Genomic DNA, 17,844 nt, shown 5'->3' with positions numbered 1-17,844 from the left:
ATAAAGCACATCTTTTTTATCCATTCATCATTTGATGGACATTTAGGCTCTTTCCATAATATTTTTGAGAGGGTGAAAGCAGAGAGGGACAGAGAGACAGGGACAGAGGATCCTAAGCAGGCTCTGTGCTGACAGTAGTAAACCCCATATGGGGCTTGAACTCATGAATCATGAGATCATGACCAGAGCCAAAGTTGAACACTCAACCAACCGAGTCGCCCAGGTACCCCGGTGACAGTAAATATTTTTTAAATGAAGAAATTGAGGAAACCATCTTATTTATTATAATATTCTTCTGTGTTTTCAAAAATACACATGTGAAATTTTAATAATATAATCATATAACAATATAAAAGAATTTAATTTAATAAAGGAGGTTGTCATACAGAGATAAACTTCTAAGCTACATGCACACCAAGCAAGAGAACCCATGGGAGCAGACAAGCTTCATGAAAGAATAGTGGCAAAGGAAAGGAGTCTTTTCCAAGCATCAGTTAGAAATCCCAACACCTTAATAGGCTTGTTTTTCTGGGAAAAAAAATAACTCTTTAACCTTGGTCTACAGTCTGTACTTTTCATCTGGGTAATAAGGCTCTCTGGTGCTTCTCATTTTAGCTCTCCTATTCCCTCAGTCACCCACTTCTGCCCTGTACTGACATACGAACATTGCATTCGACGTTTCCTTCTAGTCCCGTGTCCCATATCTAATCTCAGTGCTTTGGATGCTATGCATTAGGGAAATATAATTATTAACTTTGTTACTAGAGAGAAACTTAAGCAATGGTTTATATTTGTGGCAAAGTATACTGATGGGAAACTTGTAAACCCTCAGAGATGTTGAGAGCTATTCTATATAACATGTTTTCTCAAAATTTGCTTTAAATACCAATTCGATATCTATATCAAATATATATATAATGTATATATAATGTATATATACATTATATATAATATATAAAAATACATTAATATATAAATATCAAAAAGTATATATATACTTAGTATATATGTAAGTTTTTAGAAGGTAAGATGAATGTCAGAGAGACACATTTCTTTTTCAGAAATGAAAAAATAATTTGCAAAGATCTCAAATCTGGCTCAGTTTACAATGGTATCTCTCTTGTTGATATATCACAAGAGTTCCTTCATAAGACTGTATGCAATTAAGATTTATTATTGCAAAGCAACGTTAATTTTTTTCTCTTCCAATTTTATCTTAGGCGTGAAGCCTCAGCTTACAAGAAATCTGTCTGTTGAGCGAAGCAGCTGGTAAGTTAAATCCAGCTCATAAAGAGGCCAGTCATTCTACTTCAAAAGAATACGCCAGTCATTCCAAATGCAATTTGTATCTGATGTTTTTAAGAAATCTTTGCATGGGAAAACTTCCATAACCACTGAAAATACAACCTCTACGATCTGGGGAGAGTTCCGCCTTGTTTTCCATCTATAACACACGGTAGCTATGTGGGCTGAAGATATGCGTGTCGGATGCTCTAGTCATTAGTGCCGCATCCTCAACAGCTATCAAAGTATTTGTGGGTTTATCTGTTTGGCCTCATTTAGAATATCATGAATGTAGTTATTCATTATCCCTTGATATTCCATAGTCGAGGATAATTGAATATGGAGAGGGGTTTACTGGCTTAGGAGGTCCCTGGACAGAAGTTCAGTAAAGGAGCTGAATATAAAATGATTAAACACTAAAATACCCATATGATTCTAAGACTGAAGAAGCAAAAGTGTATGGCAAAATTTTCAATCAACCTGCTCCATTGTATAATATCTAAGGGGTACATTTCTTTTTGTCCAGGTTTAATATAGACATTTTTTTTGAGGTGAAAGGGGAATTGAACATCCATCTAATTTAGAGAAGGTTGATGAATCCAAAGGAAAGAAAATAGAAGCATTAAATGACTGTAGTGAGCGAGAAGTTGACCTTCAGGTTTCTGGGTTGAAGGTCAGCTGACAAGGTGGGAAAGATTTTGTATTTAATGTTATGGGAATGTTAATCCTGATGTGAGAAACCCCAGCCCTCAGGTAAGAAAAGAAACAGATTGTTTATGACAGGGAAACTATGCTATGTCTTATCTACTTAACCTTCATTTACCCATGTTGAAATATGTGCTTTTAATAAGCTATTCACAATTTGTAATAAGAATCATAATCTGACTTATTATTCTTAATTTATATTTATGTCCACTGAAATGGCAAAAATGAAAATATTAATGCTAACAATATTCATCAAATATCTAATTTTTACATACCAGGTTCTGTACTAAGCTTTTACATAAATAAACTCATCAAATCTTTACAATAGACCTCAGAGTTACAGTATTACTCATTTTGTGAATGAAGGAAAATTAGGTTACATATTTTTCCCAAGATTTTTCCATGAATTTTGGAGCCAAGTCCTATATCTTATTTTATATAGCTCTAGAACTTAACTTCTTAATTAGTGGGATCTCCTACCGCTTGAATATCCTGAGTATCTCTTACGTTTATAACACTACAGGAAGTTGCAAGGAGGAAACGGGAGCAACTAGTATGTTTTTTAACATTGAGCTTCATATGCATTATTTTACTTGACTTTCTCAGTAATTCTGTAAGTTAGGCACTGCAATGTTCATTTTATGGAAGAAGGAAGAAAATGTTCAAGGAAGTGAAGAATCTTGCATTTAAGTATCAGAGCTATGTTAAGAACTAGGGTCCATCTCCAAAGTTTGTTATTCCTAATATTGTGAAGGCAGGGATAGTCTCAGATAACAGTTTCTGATCTGGTCTACTTACATTTTTCTCTAGGGCTTTGATCTTACGTTCAGTCATTGTGGAAGGTGGCTAACAGTTATTAAACGTCTAATACTTTCCAGACACTGCTCTAAGAAATCTCCCACTTATTAACTTTATTATTTCAAAATGTCACCCTATAAGGAGGTATTATTGTTACTTCAATTTTAAAGAGAAGCAAACTGAGGCACAGAAATGGTAGTGAACTTGCTAATACTATATTTTCTGTAGTTTCAATTTATCCAATGGAGCAGGGAAGGCATGAGGGAGGCAGGCAGATGTCTTCCCCAAACTACTGATGAATCAGGAGTCATACAGTCAAAGTCAGGGGAGCAAAGATTATCTAATCTTCAAAGATTATCTAATCCAACTTCTTTATTGTATGGATGGGAGTCTGATTTGTAGGGAATAAGCAATTAACAGAATGGGGAAAGATCTATTGGTACAGTGCACTTGCCAGATAATTACCTGGAATGTCGTATAACTGCTTCTATTTGACAGACTATGAAGAAATCATTTTCTAGAATCATGCCACTTGTGTGGGCAGATTCTCTAAGAAGGTAAGGAAGAAAATGATGGAGGAAAGCAACTCCATTATTTTAAAGTATTGTGTTTGAGGACGTATTTTGAAATTAAAGGAGCCCACGTTTTTGTATATTTCCAACTTAGGCAACCATAATTGATCACCTGAAAAAAGGCAATTCAAATAACTTTTCTGAAACACTGCTTATTTTGAACGGGTTGATAAGTAGAAAAAATATGGAGTTATTCAAAAGAAATTTACATTGATCTTCCTATCATTTCCTTTTTTAAATTTTTTAAAATGTTTATTCATTATTGAGACATAGAGAGAAACTGAGCGTGAGCTTGGGAGGGGCAGAGAGAGGGAGACACAGAATCCAAAGCAGGCTCCAGGCTCCAAGCCGTCGGCACAGAGCCCAACGCAGGGCTTGAATTCACAAACCGTGAGATCATGACCTGAGCCAAAGTCGGTCATGTAACCGACTGAGCCACCCAGGCGCCCCTCATATCATTTCTTCATCCCATGCTGAGTCACAGTCTTGTGACAACAGTATTTAAAATTGTGTAATGCTTTGGCATTTTCTGAATCCTTATTTCTTTGTCTGACATTGCAAGATCTTTGGTATTATTGACACAGAATTGAAACATTCCTTTTATTTAGCAAATTTGTGGGTGTTATCGTTCAACTAAAAAAAACCTGATAAAAATCAAAACATTTTTGTTTCTCAATAAATTCTCACTTAAGGATAAATAATTTTCAGTGTGACCCCTGGCCTCAGTTTCCTATAAAAATCTAAGTGGGCTTCCAGAATCTAGTGGCCATAATCCTTCAATATTTTAAACTACATTTAAAGGATAAATGGACAGGATAAAAGGATAAATTTACAAAGACACTTTCAAATTCACTTACATCATAAACATTAGATATATAAAATACACTTATTTATAAAATATATCTTTTTCTAAAAATGAATAGAGGTTCATGGTAAAAGTTTTGGGCAATAAAAAAAGTATAAATTGGAAAACTAAAATCTGTGTAGTGTAATTATGAAATAGCCATTGTTAATAATTTACTTAAATATTTAAATTAATTTATCTTGGATATAACATAACTTGATATAAACTAAAGAATGTTTGCACTTTGGATATATATTTCTTATAAGGAAGCACCGTTGACTCCTAAGTATTAATTCTAAAGTTAATATTTTTCAACTACATGGCTCTTAATTATTGTTAAGTTTAATTTCTCTTGTAGTAGAATACATCCAATTTAACAGAAAAGCAGAAGATATCAGTGATGTATAAACATGTTTTAATTCATTTAAAAATTACTGACCCAGAGACGTCTGGGTGGCTCAGTTGGTTAGGCATCCAACCCGATTTTGGCTTATGTCCTGATCTCATGGTTCATGAGATTGAGCCCCACATCAGGCTCTGCATTGACAGCATGGAGCTTGCTTGGGATTCTCTCTCTCCCTCTCTCTCTGCCCCTCCCCTGCTCAGGTACTCCCTCTCTCTCTCTCTCTCTCTCTCTTTCAAAATAAATAAATAAACATTTAAAAGAATAAAATAAAAATTACTGAACCAACAAGAAAATTTTAAAAGTAAGGTTGGTTTTCTTATAATCCTGCAAGAGAAAGAAATAGGAAAAACAGAACAGTAGCTACATTATGCTACAAAGAACTCTTAAGTAATATAAAAATTTCATGGAGTAATTTCTATACTTATTTTCTCTTATAAAACCCTCAAAACTACAGGGCAAATTAGAAAAATAACTTCCTCTTTAGTTCTATCATGAATTACTTGATTAGTGGATTAATGGTCATTTCTAGTCCTGTATTGTTATTCCTTTAAGCCTCTAGCAAACTGTGTACTTGCCAGTTGTTTCTTTTTTTTTTAATTTTTTAAAATGTTTATTCATATTTGAGAGACAGAGCACAAGGGGAGGGGCAGAGAAAGAGGGAGACCCAGAATCCAAAGCAGACTCCAAGCTCTTAGCTGTCAGCACAGAGCCAGAGGCGGGGCTCAAACTCACAAGCCATGAGATGATGACCTAACCTAAGCTGAAGTAGAACACTTGACTGACTGAGCCACCCAAGCGACCCCAGTTTTTTTTAGTTAGTATCTATTTAACATTGATTATATGCCCAGCATTGTATAAATCACTCACATGCCCTCCACTGTTTTTGTGACCTCATTAGAAGCCATCTGTTCAAGTAAATTCTCCAGTTTACATCCTAAAATTGTTCACTTAACATTGATGGAATTAACACTATTTACATTAATACATATACTTTGACTTAGTACTTGAATAAATACTTAACACTATTAGATATCCCCCTTTTATTCTTAGGGAGCATAATTTCCTGTTTTCTCACAAAAGGATGCAAACTACACAAAAACTCGGACTTTGTTTAATTCACCATGCTATCCAAAGTTCTTGGACGAGTATTGGCACTAGATATTTAAAAGGATTTTGTTAAATGAATGAGTGATTTCAGTGGATCTCCAAATGGCTAAGGTCTTAAAATATGCATCAGGCCATTTTAATTGAATATTAGATTTCCATTGTCTCATCAATTATTTGCTTCATTACTTTTGTCCTCTCAGATACCTTTCTGGAGCATCGGATCATGGAAAATAGGAATAATGTTACTGAATTTATTCTCCTGGGACTTTCTAAGAGTAAGAGAGTCCAGATCCTCTGCTTTTTATTTTTCTTACTCTGTTACCTCGCTATCTGGTTGGGGAATCTGATTATTATGGCTTCTATCACCTACAGTCAGCTAATTAACCAGCCCATGTACTTCTTCCTTAATTACCTTGCCCTCTCAGACCTCCTCTACACCTCCACTGTGACACCCAAACTAATGACTGACTTACTGACAGGGAAGAAGGTCATTTCCTATCATAACTGCATGACACAGCTGTTCACCACACACTTCTTTGGGGGGGTCGAGGTCTGCATCATCACAGGAATGGCCTACGACCGCTATGTGGCCATCTGCAAACCACTCCATTATGCCATCCTCATGAGTAGACAACGATGTAACTCAATTCTCGGAGCATCATGTGCAGGTGGGTTTCTGCATTCCATTGGCCTGTTTCTTCTTGCAATTTTTCTGCCATTCTGTGGCCCCAATGAAATAGATCACTATTTCTGTGATGTATATCCTTTGTTGAAACTGGCCTGCACTGATACACACAAAATTGGTTTCTTAGTCATTGCCAATTCCGGCCTGATGGGACTGGGGATCTTCGTGGTTTTGATGGCCTCCTACTTCATGATATTATGCAATGTGAGAGCATATTCTGCAGAGAACCGCCACAAGGCCCTTTCCACCTGCAGCTCCCACATCACGGTTGTGATCCTGTTTTTTGCACCCGTCATCTTTGTTTACATTCGACCTGCCACAACTTTACCGGAAGATAAAGTGTTCGCACTCTTCTACACAATTATCGTCCCCATGCTCAATCCTCTTATCTACACACTTAGAAACACAGAGATGAAAAATGCCATAAGGAAAGTTTGGTGCGGTGCAAGGTTTTGGAAAGGGAAGTCAATGATTTGAAGGCTCATCATCTTTAAATGTAAATGTGTATCATCTCATCACACACCCCTTTCTCTGATTCTTTGCCAATGGAAAAATCAGTCACAACATGCAAAAGGCAAGCCTTAAACAGCAAAATGCCATCAGTGGATTACTCTTTCATATTCCTTTCCGGGTGTGCTTCCCTTGTTTTCTTGCTTCGCTAAATTTTAAGTTCCATGAAAGTAAGGGCATATCGTATTTATTTTACTCTAATTTCCTAGTAGCCAGCAAAGTCTATATCACATATAGGAGCTCAATAAATATTTATTGAATGAATCTATAAATATCTTATTACATAGCTCTGCTTCTCATCCCTTATAGAAACCACCTTCATGGCTTAATGATCTACTTAGGCATTAGATACTTCTGATTTGTATCTTCTCTGCTTATTTTTCTACTTCTAAATATTCTGGCTTCATCCAGACCAGACAGGATTCTACCCTGGATCCAATCATCCAGACAAGACACTCCAAAATGTGTATGGGTAGCAAAGATTGGTATGGCTGAATCCATGCTATTTTAACTGGTTTGATATAAAATATATATAATCAAGGAGTAACCACAACTACTTGTACTGCAGGAAGGAAGAAAATATAAATCTCTCCAAACGAAGGACCTTTTCAAAGTAAAAGATTTTCACTTACTATCTAAATTCAAGTTTAAAATAATCCTAAAACTGGGGCGCCTGGGTGGCACAGTCGGTTAAGCGTCCGACTTCAACCAGGTCACGATCTCGAGGTCCGTGAGTTCGAGCCCCGCGTCAGGCTCTGGGCTGATGGCTCGGAGCCTGGAGCCTGTTTCCGATTCTGTGTCTCCCTCTCTCTCTGCCCCTCCCCCGTTCATGCTCTGTCTCTCTCTGTCCCAAAAATAAAAAAATAAAAAAAATAAAAGTTGAAAAAAAAAGAAAAAAAATAATCCTAAAATAATATTTCATATAAAATATAGAGCAGGTTTACTGATGGGATAGATAGGGGATGCTGATAGGAAAAAGAGAGAGAAAGATGATGGGTAAATGATAAATAGATGAGAGAGTGAGTCAGCAAGTACAAGGGAATGGAATGTTTAAGCAGTTCTCTGATGAAAGTTAATGGAAAGAAGTACATCTTTGGAGAAGTTGGATTCACTCACCCAACTATGTGGTGTTTTGTTTTGTTTTGTTTTGTTTTGTTTTGTTTTGTTTTAAACAAGGCATTCCTCAGTTGTATCTAGTCTGAAAATCTTATCTGACTCCGTCTTCTACTTTTTCTCTTTTCTTTTCTTTTCCTTTCTTTTCTCTTCCTTGTCCTTTCCTTTCCTCTCCTTTCCTTTCCTTTCCTTTCCTTTCCTTTCCTTTCCTTTTCTTTTTTTTTTTTCTTTTTAAGTAGGCTTCAAACCCAGTGTGGAACCCAACACAGGGCTTAAACTCACGACCCTGAGATCAAGACCTGAGCTGAGGCCAAGAGTCCCATGCTCAACTGACTGAGCCACCCAGGCACCCCTTCTACCTTTTCTTTTATACATGACACCATCAAGAGTGAACTCTTGGGCACCTGGGTGGTTGCATCGGTTAAGCATCTGACTTTGGTGCAGGTCACGATGTCAGCTCAGATTACCATCTCATGGTCATGAGTTCCAGCCCTGCATGAGGCTTGCTGCTGTCAATGCAGAACCTGCTATGGATCCTGGATCCTCTGTCCCCCTCTCTGACCCTCCCCCCACTCACACTCTCTCCAAAAATAAATAAACATCAAAAAAAAAAAGACAAAAAAAAGTGAAATCTTGATCTGGCTAGTGTGAAAATTTCCCTCTTGCTGGCAACCCTGATAAACTTTGACTGTTGACATCAATTTATACGAGAATTTATTTTTATTTTTATTTTTTTTAAAATTTTATAATATGTATTTCTTTTTGAGACAGAGAGAGAGAGAAGACACAGAATCTGAAATAGGCTCAGAGAGAGAGAAAGAGAGAGAAGGAGACACAGAATCTGAAACAGGTTCCAGGCTCTGAGCTGTCAGCATAGAGCTTGATGCAGGGCTGGAGCTCATGAACCGTGAGATCATGACCAGAGCCAAAGTCGGACTCTTAACTGACTGAGCCACCCATGCACCCCAAAAGTCTTTTCTTTACCAAACTATGTAATTGCCTCTTTAGGTTCCAGTTTGATGCTTAGAAAACTTTTAACCTCTAAATTTCAGTTTACTCATCTGTAAAATAAAGCCAATAATTAGATAATGAATTCAAAATTAAAGTTTTAGAGCTTTTTTTTTTTAAAAAAAGTTTATTTATTTACTGAGAGAGAGAGACAGACAGAGTGAACTGAGGAGGGCAGAGAGAGAGAGAGAATCCCCATCAGGCTCCACACTGCCAGCATGGAGCCTGATGTGAGGCTCATACTGATGAACTGTGAGTTACAGACCTGAGCCAAAATCTAGTCTGACGCTTCACTGACCGAGCCACCAAGGAGCCTCAGTTTTAGAGCTTTTTAAGAAAAAGATCCTCAAAAATAACTTGTGTTGACTGAAATCATGCTTTATTATAATGTCACTTACCCATGTATGGGCATAAGTCACAAAAATCATTATGCTTATAATTCTAAAATAAAAATTTCAAAGTATAAAATTAAATATTTATGTTAAAATGTTTTAATTTGAGTGTTCCACAAAAATTAATTTACAGATGCTAAGGGATAATAACAACAATAAAAATTATTTTGAGCAGTTTCTTTTCCAAGAACAATACTCATATCCTTCCATTTTTATAATTACCTTATGAGGCAGTTACTATTATCTCCATTTTACAGAAGAAGAAAAAGAGGAGGAAAGAATAGTTGTCTTTCCAGGGTCTCTCATGTAGGAAGATATTATTCATTCACATGCTTAATTATCCGCTGTTGCTAATGTCATATTTTCTTTTTTATTTTGAGTGTTATAAGACACCACTTGAATCATAATTGTCATCTCTGTTATTATTTTACTTTGTAATACTAGTTACATATAATCACAAGTAATTTTCATTAGACAATAAATTTAAGAGTGTAAACCAAAATCAAGTGTTAAAAATAAAGCATTTGTTAATAGTTGTCTTACTACTCCAAGAGTTACCTTTAATGAACTCGTATAAACTGACATGTGTCATGATGTAGGCTGCATAGAATTTCACTAAAGACCCAGTTAGTTTATCAATTGCTCTAGTAACAATTCTCTTAAATTTTTTTTTTAATTTTAATTTTTTTATTTTTTAAGTTTATTTATTTTGGGGACAGAGAGAGACAGAGCATGAATGGGGGAGGGTCAGAGAGACAAGGAGACACAGAATCTGAAACAGGCTCCAGGCTCCAAGCTGTCAGCACAGAGCCCGACGCAGGGCTGGAACTCAGGGTCCGCGAGATCATGATCTGAGCCGAAGTCGGCTGCTCAACCGACTGAGCCACCCAGGCGCCCCAAAATTTTAATACCTTTACAAACATGCCCTTTCTGAAGACAGCTCTCCAGTCATTTTTTTTTCAGAGAATTAGAGTTTATTTTTTATTTTAAATTTACTTATTTAAATTCAAGTGGGTCAACAACCAATCATATCTTTCCATTTGAACTCCCTAAAATTTTTCATTATACACTGTGCTATGACTTTTTTTTTTTGCTGCTCTATTTATGTATTTGTTTATATATTCAGTCTCTGTTCATTTCCCCCCTAAGCTGTGCAATATAATGTTTGTTCCACTTTCATGATGTCCAATGTGCCTGACTTCATTAAATAATTAAGATAAAAACAGTTATTTACTTCAATTATTTGAAGAACTTTTCAATTCTACAGACATCAATGGATATCCAGAGCTATAGATGCTCTATAGAAATTGGAAATTTATAGTTTTCGTTCTGATGGCAATGGAAAAAATAAATGTAAGCATATTCTTAAATTAAATAAATTAAGCATATTGAAACAAGTAGTTTCAATGCCAGAATTTATATTGTTTTTTACAGTCACATTGGCCCCAAGTAATAGTAAGTGGAGAGTCTACAATGTAACTGCCACTAGCCTTTCTGTCTAAGGCATCCATACTTCTCAGACATTTAAAAGTAGCCAAACATCCTACTCTCCTGGTGCAATCTCATTTTATATCTGCTGTGTCAGCACAAGTATCAGTAGACCCCCATTTTATACTCAAATGAGGCTCAGTTTGGAGAATGAGTTATATAGCTACCTTATTTATTACCAATACCACTTTTTTATTACAATATAAAGAAGATTTTTATAGCAAATAGTTCTGTAATTATTAAAATGCTGTGATTTTTAAATGATCTAATTAAGTCATTTTAGAAAAACTCTTCGGGTTTTTATACAACCATTATTCCTTACATAAATAATGCTTTTATTCCTTAGACCCTATTTAAATAGTATTTGCTTTTTAAATTGTTGCAATGAATATGGAAACTAAAGAGCTAAGTGGAAAACATGATTCTAAGTTTCTGATGCTCCTTTTTGATGAGAACACAGGGAGGACCGTTTATGTCTGGGATGATTAATAGGATTGCGGTTTATGTACATCTGAAGATTTCATTCATGAATCCAAAGTATAGGGAGATTAGAAAAGGGGACTTTCAGTTAGCAACTTATGGACAGAATCCAAAGGAAAAATATATCAAAGAAAAGTGTAACGGAACTTCAGCAAAGAAATGAGGACTCAGATTACAAGAGAAAAATAAAAATAAGAAACAATAAAGAAAAAATAAAGTATTTCAAGGTAAATTATTATAATAATGCAGTCACCCCAATGTCTATGCTTATATTTCCTAGAGCAAAATTCATGGTTTAATGAACTTAAGTAGAGAGAATATCACTGACACCAATGTCTATGCTTATTTTTCTTAGAGCGGAGTTCATGGTTTTTCAAGACAATGAATGTCACGTAAGTAAGATATGTAATGAGGAGGGAAAATGCCTTTCAGATGATTTGCCTTCCAATAAAACATAGTTTCTGGCACCACACTTTTCTCAAGGCAGTCTTCACCTCCACATTTCTGAATGTGTAAATGAGAGGGTTAAACATGGGGGCAATGATGGTGTAGAAGAGAGCAAACACTTTGTCTTCCGGGAAAGTTGTGGTTGGTCTAATGTAAATGAAGAGAACAGGCACAAAGAACAGAACAACAACTGTGATGTGGGAACTACAGGTGGAAAGTGCTTTGGTGCGGCTCTCTGCAGGGTAAGCCCTGATGGTGTATAATATCAACAAGTAAGACAGCACCAAGACCACAAAGGTCACCAAGCCCATCATGCCTGAGTTGGCAACCACTAGGATCCCAACTTGGTAGGTGTCTGTGCAGGCCAGTTTCAGCAAAGGATACACATCACAGAAGTAGTGATCTATTTCATTGGGGCCACAGAAAGGTAAATTGATGGTAAGGAGACACTGGAAAAAAGAATGCAGAAATGCCCCGGTACAGCTAGCAGTGACTATGGTATAACACCTCTGCCTGTTCATGATGATGGTATAGTGCAGGGGCTTGCAGATGGCCACGTAGCGGTCATAGGCCATCGCTGTGAGGATAAAGATTTCAATCCCCCCAAAGAAATGCATGGCAAAAAGCTGTGCCATACAGCTAGTATAAGAAATCATGTTAATTTCTGCCAGCAAGTCGGTGACCAGCTTGGGTGTCACTGTTGAGGTATAACACAGATCTGAGAGCGCAAGGTTATTAAGGAAGAAATACATGGGTTGGTCAATTAGCGGGCTGCGTGTGATAGAAATCATTATGAGCAAGTTTCCCATCCAAATAGCTATGTAACAAAATAAGAATAGTAGAAAGCACAAGTTTTTAATTTTCTTGTTCTGGGAAAGTCCCAACAGAACAAATTCAGTGACGTTGTTCATATTTTCCACGGTCTAAGGCAGTTAAGTCTCAACAGGTTTTCCTGAAAAAAAGAAAAATGACAAGTCCTCATGGGAAATATTGACTGAGCATGGTGTGGATTCGAATGAGTGTTGTAAAAATAAATTCATTTATCTCATCAGCTTCCTATAGTACATTTTAAAGTACTTCTAAGCTTTTATGAATAGGCTTAACATATAATTTAACAGATCAGGTTACTTTGTAGAGTGAAAAGGAATAATACTAATGGTCATACTCGCTCATGTCATAAACAAAGATGCACAGTCATCTTATGTAGAAGATGGAAAAGGTGAGCTTAGAGGGGATGCATTTCTTTTCCTGGAGTAACTCATCTGCTTGATGGTTTGAAATAGCCAGGCTGGAATCCAAGCAAGTGAGGTGAATTACACAGTTGTAAGATAGAATCCTGTCTTTATTTAAAATTGCAGTTGTTTTTTTTTGGAAGGGAGTGAGGGTTGAATCACTAAATTCTATACCTGAAACTAATATTACGTGTATGTTAGCCAGCTGGAATTCCTTAAAACAAACTTGGAAAAATAAATAAATAGAATTCTTAGAATTCTGGGTTTTTTTATGGTGGAATTTGCATTTTTTAAATACTGCATAAAAATCTTACTATCTTCATTATTGAGCTGTTTGCACACAAGATGAGTAACTCATTTGTCTCACTCTAAGTCATGACTCTGGGTTGGAACCATTTAATATTTATCAAGAGTATAGCCAGCAATAAAGAAAATGTGATACCAGCTGAGGAACAAGTGGCTGTGACATATCTTTTGACGGAAATAGATGAAAAGAAAAGAATTAAATACTTAATATTGAGAGACACACGCTATGCTAGAGCAATTCAAACAGGCATGAATGGCACTTGCTAGACACATACTGGACTTCAATCATTTTTTTTAAATAAATGAAAGATTGCATGAATAAATCATGATTTCACCATTTTTCTTATATTTTTAAGGTGACTGAATTATTTCTTGTAGAAATAATGACGATTCCATAAAAAGTGCATCCCAAGGACCATTTTTCAGGCTATTACATATATTCTCAGTATTCCTGCAATCAGAAAAAATATATAGAAGATATTTTTAAATAGCTTTAATTTAAATAGTGAATATGCTTGTTTTCTTTTTTTAAATTCTTTTAAATGTTTATTTACAGAGTGAGTGGGGGAGGGGCAGAGAGAGAGGGAGACACAGAATCCCAAGCAGTCTCAATGCTCTGAGCTGTCAACACAGAGCCCGATGTGGGGCTGGAACCCATGATTTGTGAGATTACCACCCGAGCTGAAGTTGGACGCTTAACTGACAGAGCCACCCAGGGACCCCTTTTTTGTTTTCTTGTTTTCTTTTGTTTATTTTCAATGAGTTTGCCAAGGTGCCTCTGTGGTTAAAGCGTACCATTAGTCCTTTCCCAAGAATCTAAGCTCATTTTTAATACTTTTCTTCATACAGCCTTGAAGAAAAACATGATTTTCATAAGAAAAAAAATATGAATAGAAAAATTTCATTAATTAACAAGCAAGATAGTTTGAAACACTGTCTTTCTGTCTCTGTTGCTCTTTCACGTTAACTAAATCTCAAACTGGCAAACTGGGCAAAAAATTCAATGACTCCCTGGTTCCCTTGTTTACCCCAGTCGAACGTTTCTTTGTGACAATTCTCCAACACATCATCAGGTACCCAAAGAATTCATAAGCGTGCAGTTTAAATTAGAACTTACATTTCCGGGCGTCTGGGGGGCTCAGTCGGTTAAGCATCCAACTTCGGCTCAGGTCACGATCTGGCGGGTTCATGAGTTCCAGCCCCGCGTCGGGCTCTGTGCTGACAGCTCGGAGCCTGGAGCCTGCTTCCGATCCTGGGTCTCCCTCTCTCTCTATCCCTCCCCCTCTCACACTCTGTCTGTCTCTCTCCTTCAAAAATAAATAAACATTAAAAAAATTTTTTTAAAAAGAACTTACATTTCCAACACCTTCATATTATTTACAATGCCTCCCTTGTTAATATTAAAGTCGCTGAATTTTAGATTTACAACATCCCGATGTCAGGTTTATGTGACTTAGAGAGAGAACCTCGTATCAGGAGCCAGAAGGACTCATTTGGCATAAACACATAGCACAAGCTATGACCATAGCTGGGTTTCTTCACTTCCTCCGGTTCCTCCTTTCTCTCCTCTGTTAATTGAAATAAAACTTTCATAAAATAATCACATAAAATAAAAAAGTCAAAGAAAAGACACTTCCCTTCTCTATACTACATGGAGCTTTTCAAAGTTTCAAATCAATTGCACGTAGTAAGGGTTTCAAGATGGTGTGTACAAAAAGAGAGATGAATACTTTATTTCTTTATGTGGCAAATATTTTTTGAGTTCCTACCATGTAGGGTAATGGACTTTAGAAGTAGATGTGGAAGGCCCTGGCCCTCATGGTGATGACGTGTAGAAAAGCAAAATAAATTTCAGGAAGAACATGGAACTCGGCCATTTAAACTTAGCTTTAAATATGGAAACATTACATAAATATTCTCCACTTTTACAAATAAGCACACAATAAATATATGAAATACAAATAAAAAATGAAAACTGGCCCTTCCTTATTGATTCAGTCACCTCATCTTCAATTCTGCAAAAAAATCTATCAAAATCCTGGAAGGTACAACCTACCTGCTTTTGTAGGAAGCATTAGCCTCAACAGACTTATCTCAAATAGGAGCAAGGATATTTTAATCCCAATTTTACATATAGTCAAAGAGCTAGTGTAGGGGCTGAGATACATTTTTTTTTTAATTTAAACTTGCTTTGCTTTACTGATTTGTAGGCCATAAAATCCAACCCTTACCTAGACTCTTTTTCTCTTATCTTAAAATGTAGGAACTATACCAATTTTTTTAAGAACTCAAGTTTCTGTCACTAATTGATTCCTTGATTTTGAAAAAAAAAAAAGAACGTATCCTTTTTTTAAAGGATGTAGGGGGTAACAGACTGTTTTTCCTATCCTTGTTTGCAACTATTAGATACTTTAAGGCACTTGTTGGAGGATATATTTCAGGTTCCCCCTGTCCTTAGTCCTCTCTCCTTTCTGATAGCAAAGGGTCCTATAACAGCATCCAGGCTAGTCACCTAGTGTGACAGAGATATTCCATCTCTATTTTAATAACTCTTTGTCCCTTTTTAGTTTATTCAATATACCATGCTAAATTAATCTCTAAAATTATGGTTTTCTATGTCATACCCACGCTTAAAAACCACTCTTTTGCAAATATTTCACCCCTATACTTATTACTGCATTATTTATAATAGCCAAATTATGGAAGTAACTCAAGTGCCCAACAGCAAATGAATGGATAAAGATGTGATTTTACACACACACACACACACACACACACACACACACACAGTGTGCAATGGAATATTACTCAGCCATAAAAAGGAATGTAATCTTGCCATTTGCAACAACATAGAAGGACATAGAATATATAATGTTAAGTGAAATAAGTCAGTCAGAGAAAGACAAATACCATATGATTTCACTCATCTGTGGAACTTAAGAAACCAAACAAATGAACAAAGAAAAAAGAGACACACAAAAAAAAACAACCCAGAAACCTCAGAATTTTAAATACAGTGAACAAACTGGTGGTGGCCAGAGGAGAGATGGGTGGGGAGATGGGCGAAATGGGCGAAGGGGATTATTTTGATGAGCACTGAAAAATGTATACAACTGCTGGGTCTTTAAACCTGTGGAAATCTTTATCTCATTAAGCCTCCCTGAAATAATTCCACTTATCTCATTATTAAAATTTTAATTTGAACATCCAGGAAATTAATTTTCATTACATTGAAGTTCTTCATCAAGGCAGTTCATCAGGCAATGACAGTGCCTTGTATTCTTCTTACCCTTGATAATTTAATATTACACTCAGTGGATTCATTTTGGATTTACACAAAACCAGGCTAGAGATCTGGCCATATGGTCTGGAGTAAGGTAATTAACTTGTCTGGCAGTTTTTCCTTTTTTAACATGGGCATTCCTAACATCAATGTTCCATAATTGTGTAGGTTGAATAATCAAGTACAAAGTATGCAACAGGCATTAATTTTTTTCTCTTTCACATTTTTTCCTTCAAATCATTATGTATGGAGTAGGTACCCAATATATAATGGGGAAAAATAAACAAAAGTACACTAAAATGTTAATAGATAAAAATGTAAGCTATTACAACTTATATCAAATAGATTGCTATTATTAGTAGAGTCCTTCGCAGACATAAAAGAGAAATAATGACAATATCTAATATTATTTAGTGCTTACCATACTCTACAGGTAGTTCTAAATCTTACACTTGTATTAATCGTTGGTCATAAGAGGCCCAGTGATTCTTTCATTATCTCTCTTTTGCCAAAAGGAAACCAAGCCTCTTTAAATTTTGGATAAAATATTGATAGCTTCTGAAGACTAATTTTAAGAATATTTTGATTTTTAAAATAAATGATTTTGGATACTGATAATTTGGCTGTCAAGCTCAAATTATTCTTAGAATTATTCCAGGGGCATATTACCTTTTTTGTTATTTCTTTCTGTGACCAAGTTGCCTCACTCAAGAAATCAAGGTTGAGCTAACTTTTTGACAACAGCTCCAAAGTTTTCTCAGGGATATAGTCACAATCATTCACTGAATTCAGTACTAATGTAACAGAAAGTTGCTATAGAAAATATTTACAAAACTTGAAGAGGGAAATGAACCTATAAAATCAGCATACTTATAGATAAAAATTTAATTTATGCTGTATATATAAGCTTTGTAAAATTTGAAAGTCATGTTTTTTTTTTATTATAAAGTGGTTGGAATTTTACTTACCAGGTGATTATCTCATTGGACAAATTTCTTTATCTCTGAGTAAAAGGCGGCATTTGGTGCTTTCAATACGATCAAAATAAATGCTTAATTTTGCTGTTGAAGATTAATTTCATCACATGAGCAGCCCATGTAAGTCCTGGTTCTGGGACTTTCCTATTTCCCTTATAAAGAGAATCATTTTCTCCTGATTTTTGAAACTAAAAGGAAATAAAATCA

The 17,844-nt window shown here is 35.8% G+C and overlaps 2 protein-coding genes across 2 annotated transcripts; one reads left to right on the top strand and one right to left on the bottom strand.

Annotated features, from left to right (window-relative positions):
- The first annotated feature begins 5,939 nt into the window (after positions 1 to 5,939).
- Positions 5,940 to 6,878, top strand: LOC125146549 (olfactory receptor 4P4-like). The gene has a single exon (XM_047823259.1). It carries the CDS (start codon positions 5,940 to 5,942, stop codon positions 6,876 to 6,878), a length of 939 nt encoding a protein of 312 aa, XP_047679215.1.
- A 4,942-nt stretch (positions 6,879 to 11,820) lies between these two features.
- Positions 11,821 to 12,753, bottom strand: LOC125177067 (olfactory receptor 4P4-like). The gene has a single exon (XM_047879096.1). It carries the CDS (start codon positions 12,748 to 12,750, stop codon positions 11,821 to 11,823), a length of 930 nt encoding a protein of 309 aa, XP_047735052.1. The 5' UTR covers positions 12,751 to 12,753.
- Positions 12,754 to 17,844: the final 5,091 nt, after the last annotated feature.

This window comes from Prionailurus viverrinus, chromosome D1, assembly GCF_022837055.1.
Source record: "Prionailurus viverrinus isolate Anna chromosome D1, UM_Priviv_1.0, whole genome shotgun sequence".
In the NCBI taxonomy this organism is placed as follows: Eukaryota; Metazoa; Chordata; class Mammalia; order Carnivora; family Felidae; genus Prionailurus; species Prionailurus viverrinus.
This window is presented reverse-complemented; position numbering and strand designations above follow the sequence as displayed.

Excerpts from the sequence above, each read along its gene's own strand:
- LOC125146549 (XM_047823259.1), top strand. The coding sequence starts at position 5,940 with ATGGAAAATAGGAATAATGTTACTGAATTTATTCTCCTGGGACTTTCT.
- LOC125177067 (XM_047879096.1), bottom strand. The coding sequence starts at position 12,750 with ATGAACAACGTCACTGAATTTGTTCTGTTGGGACTTTCCCAGAACAAG.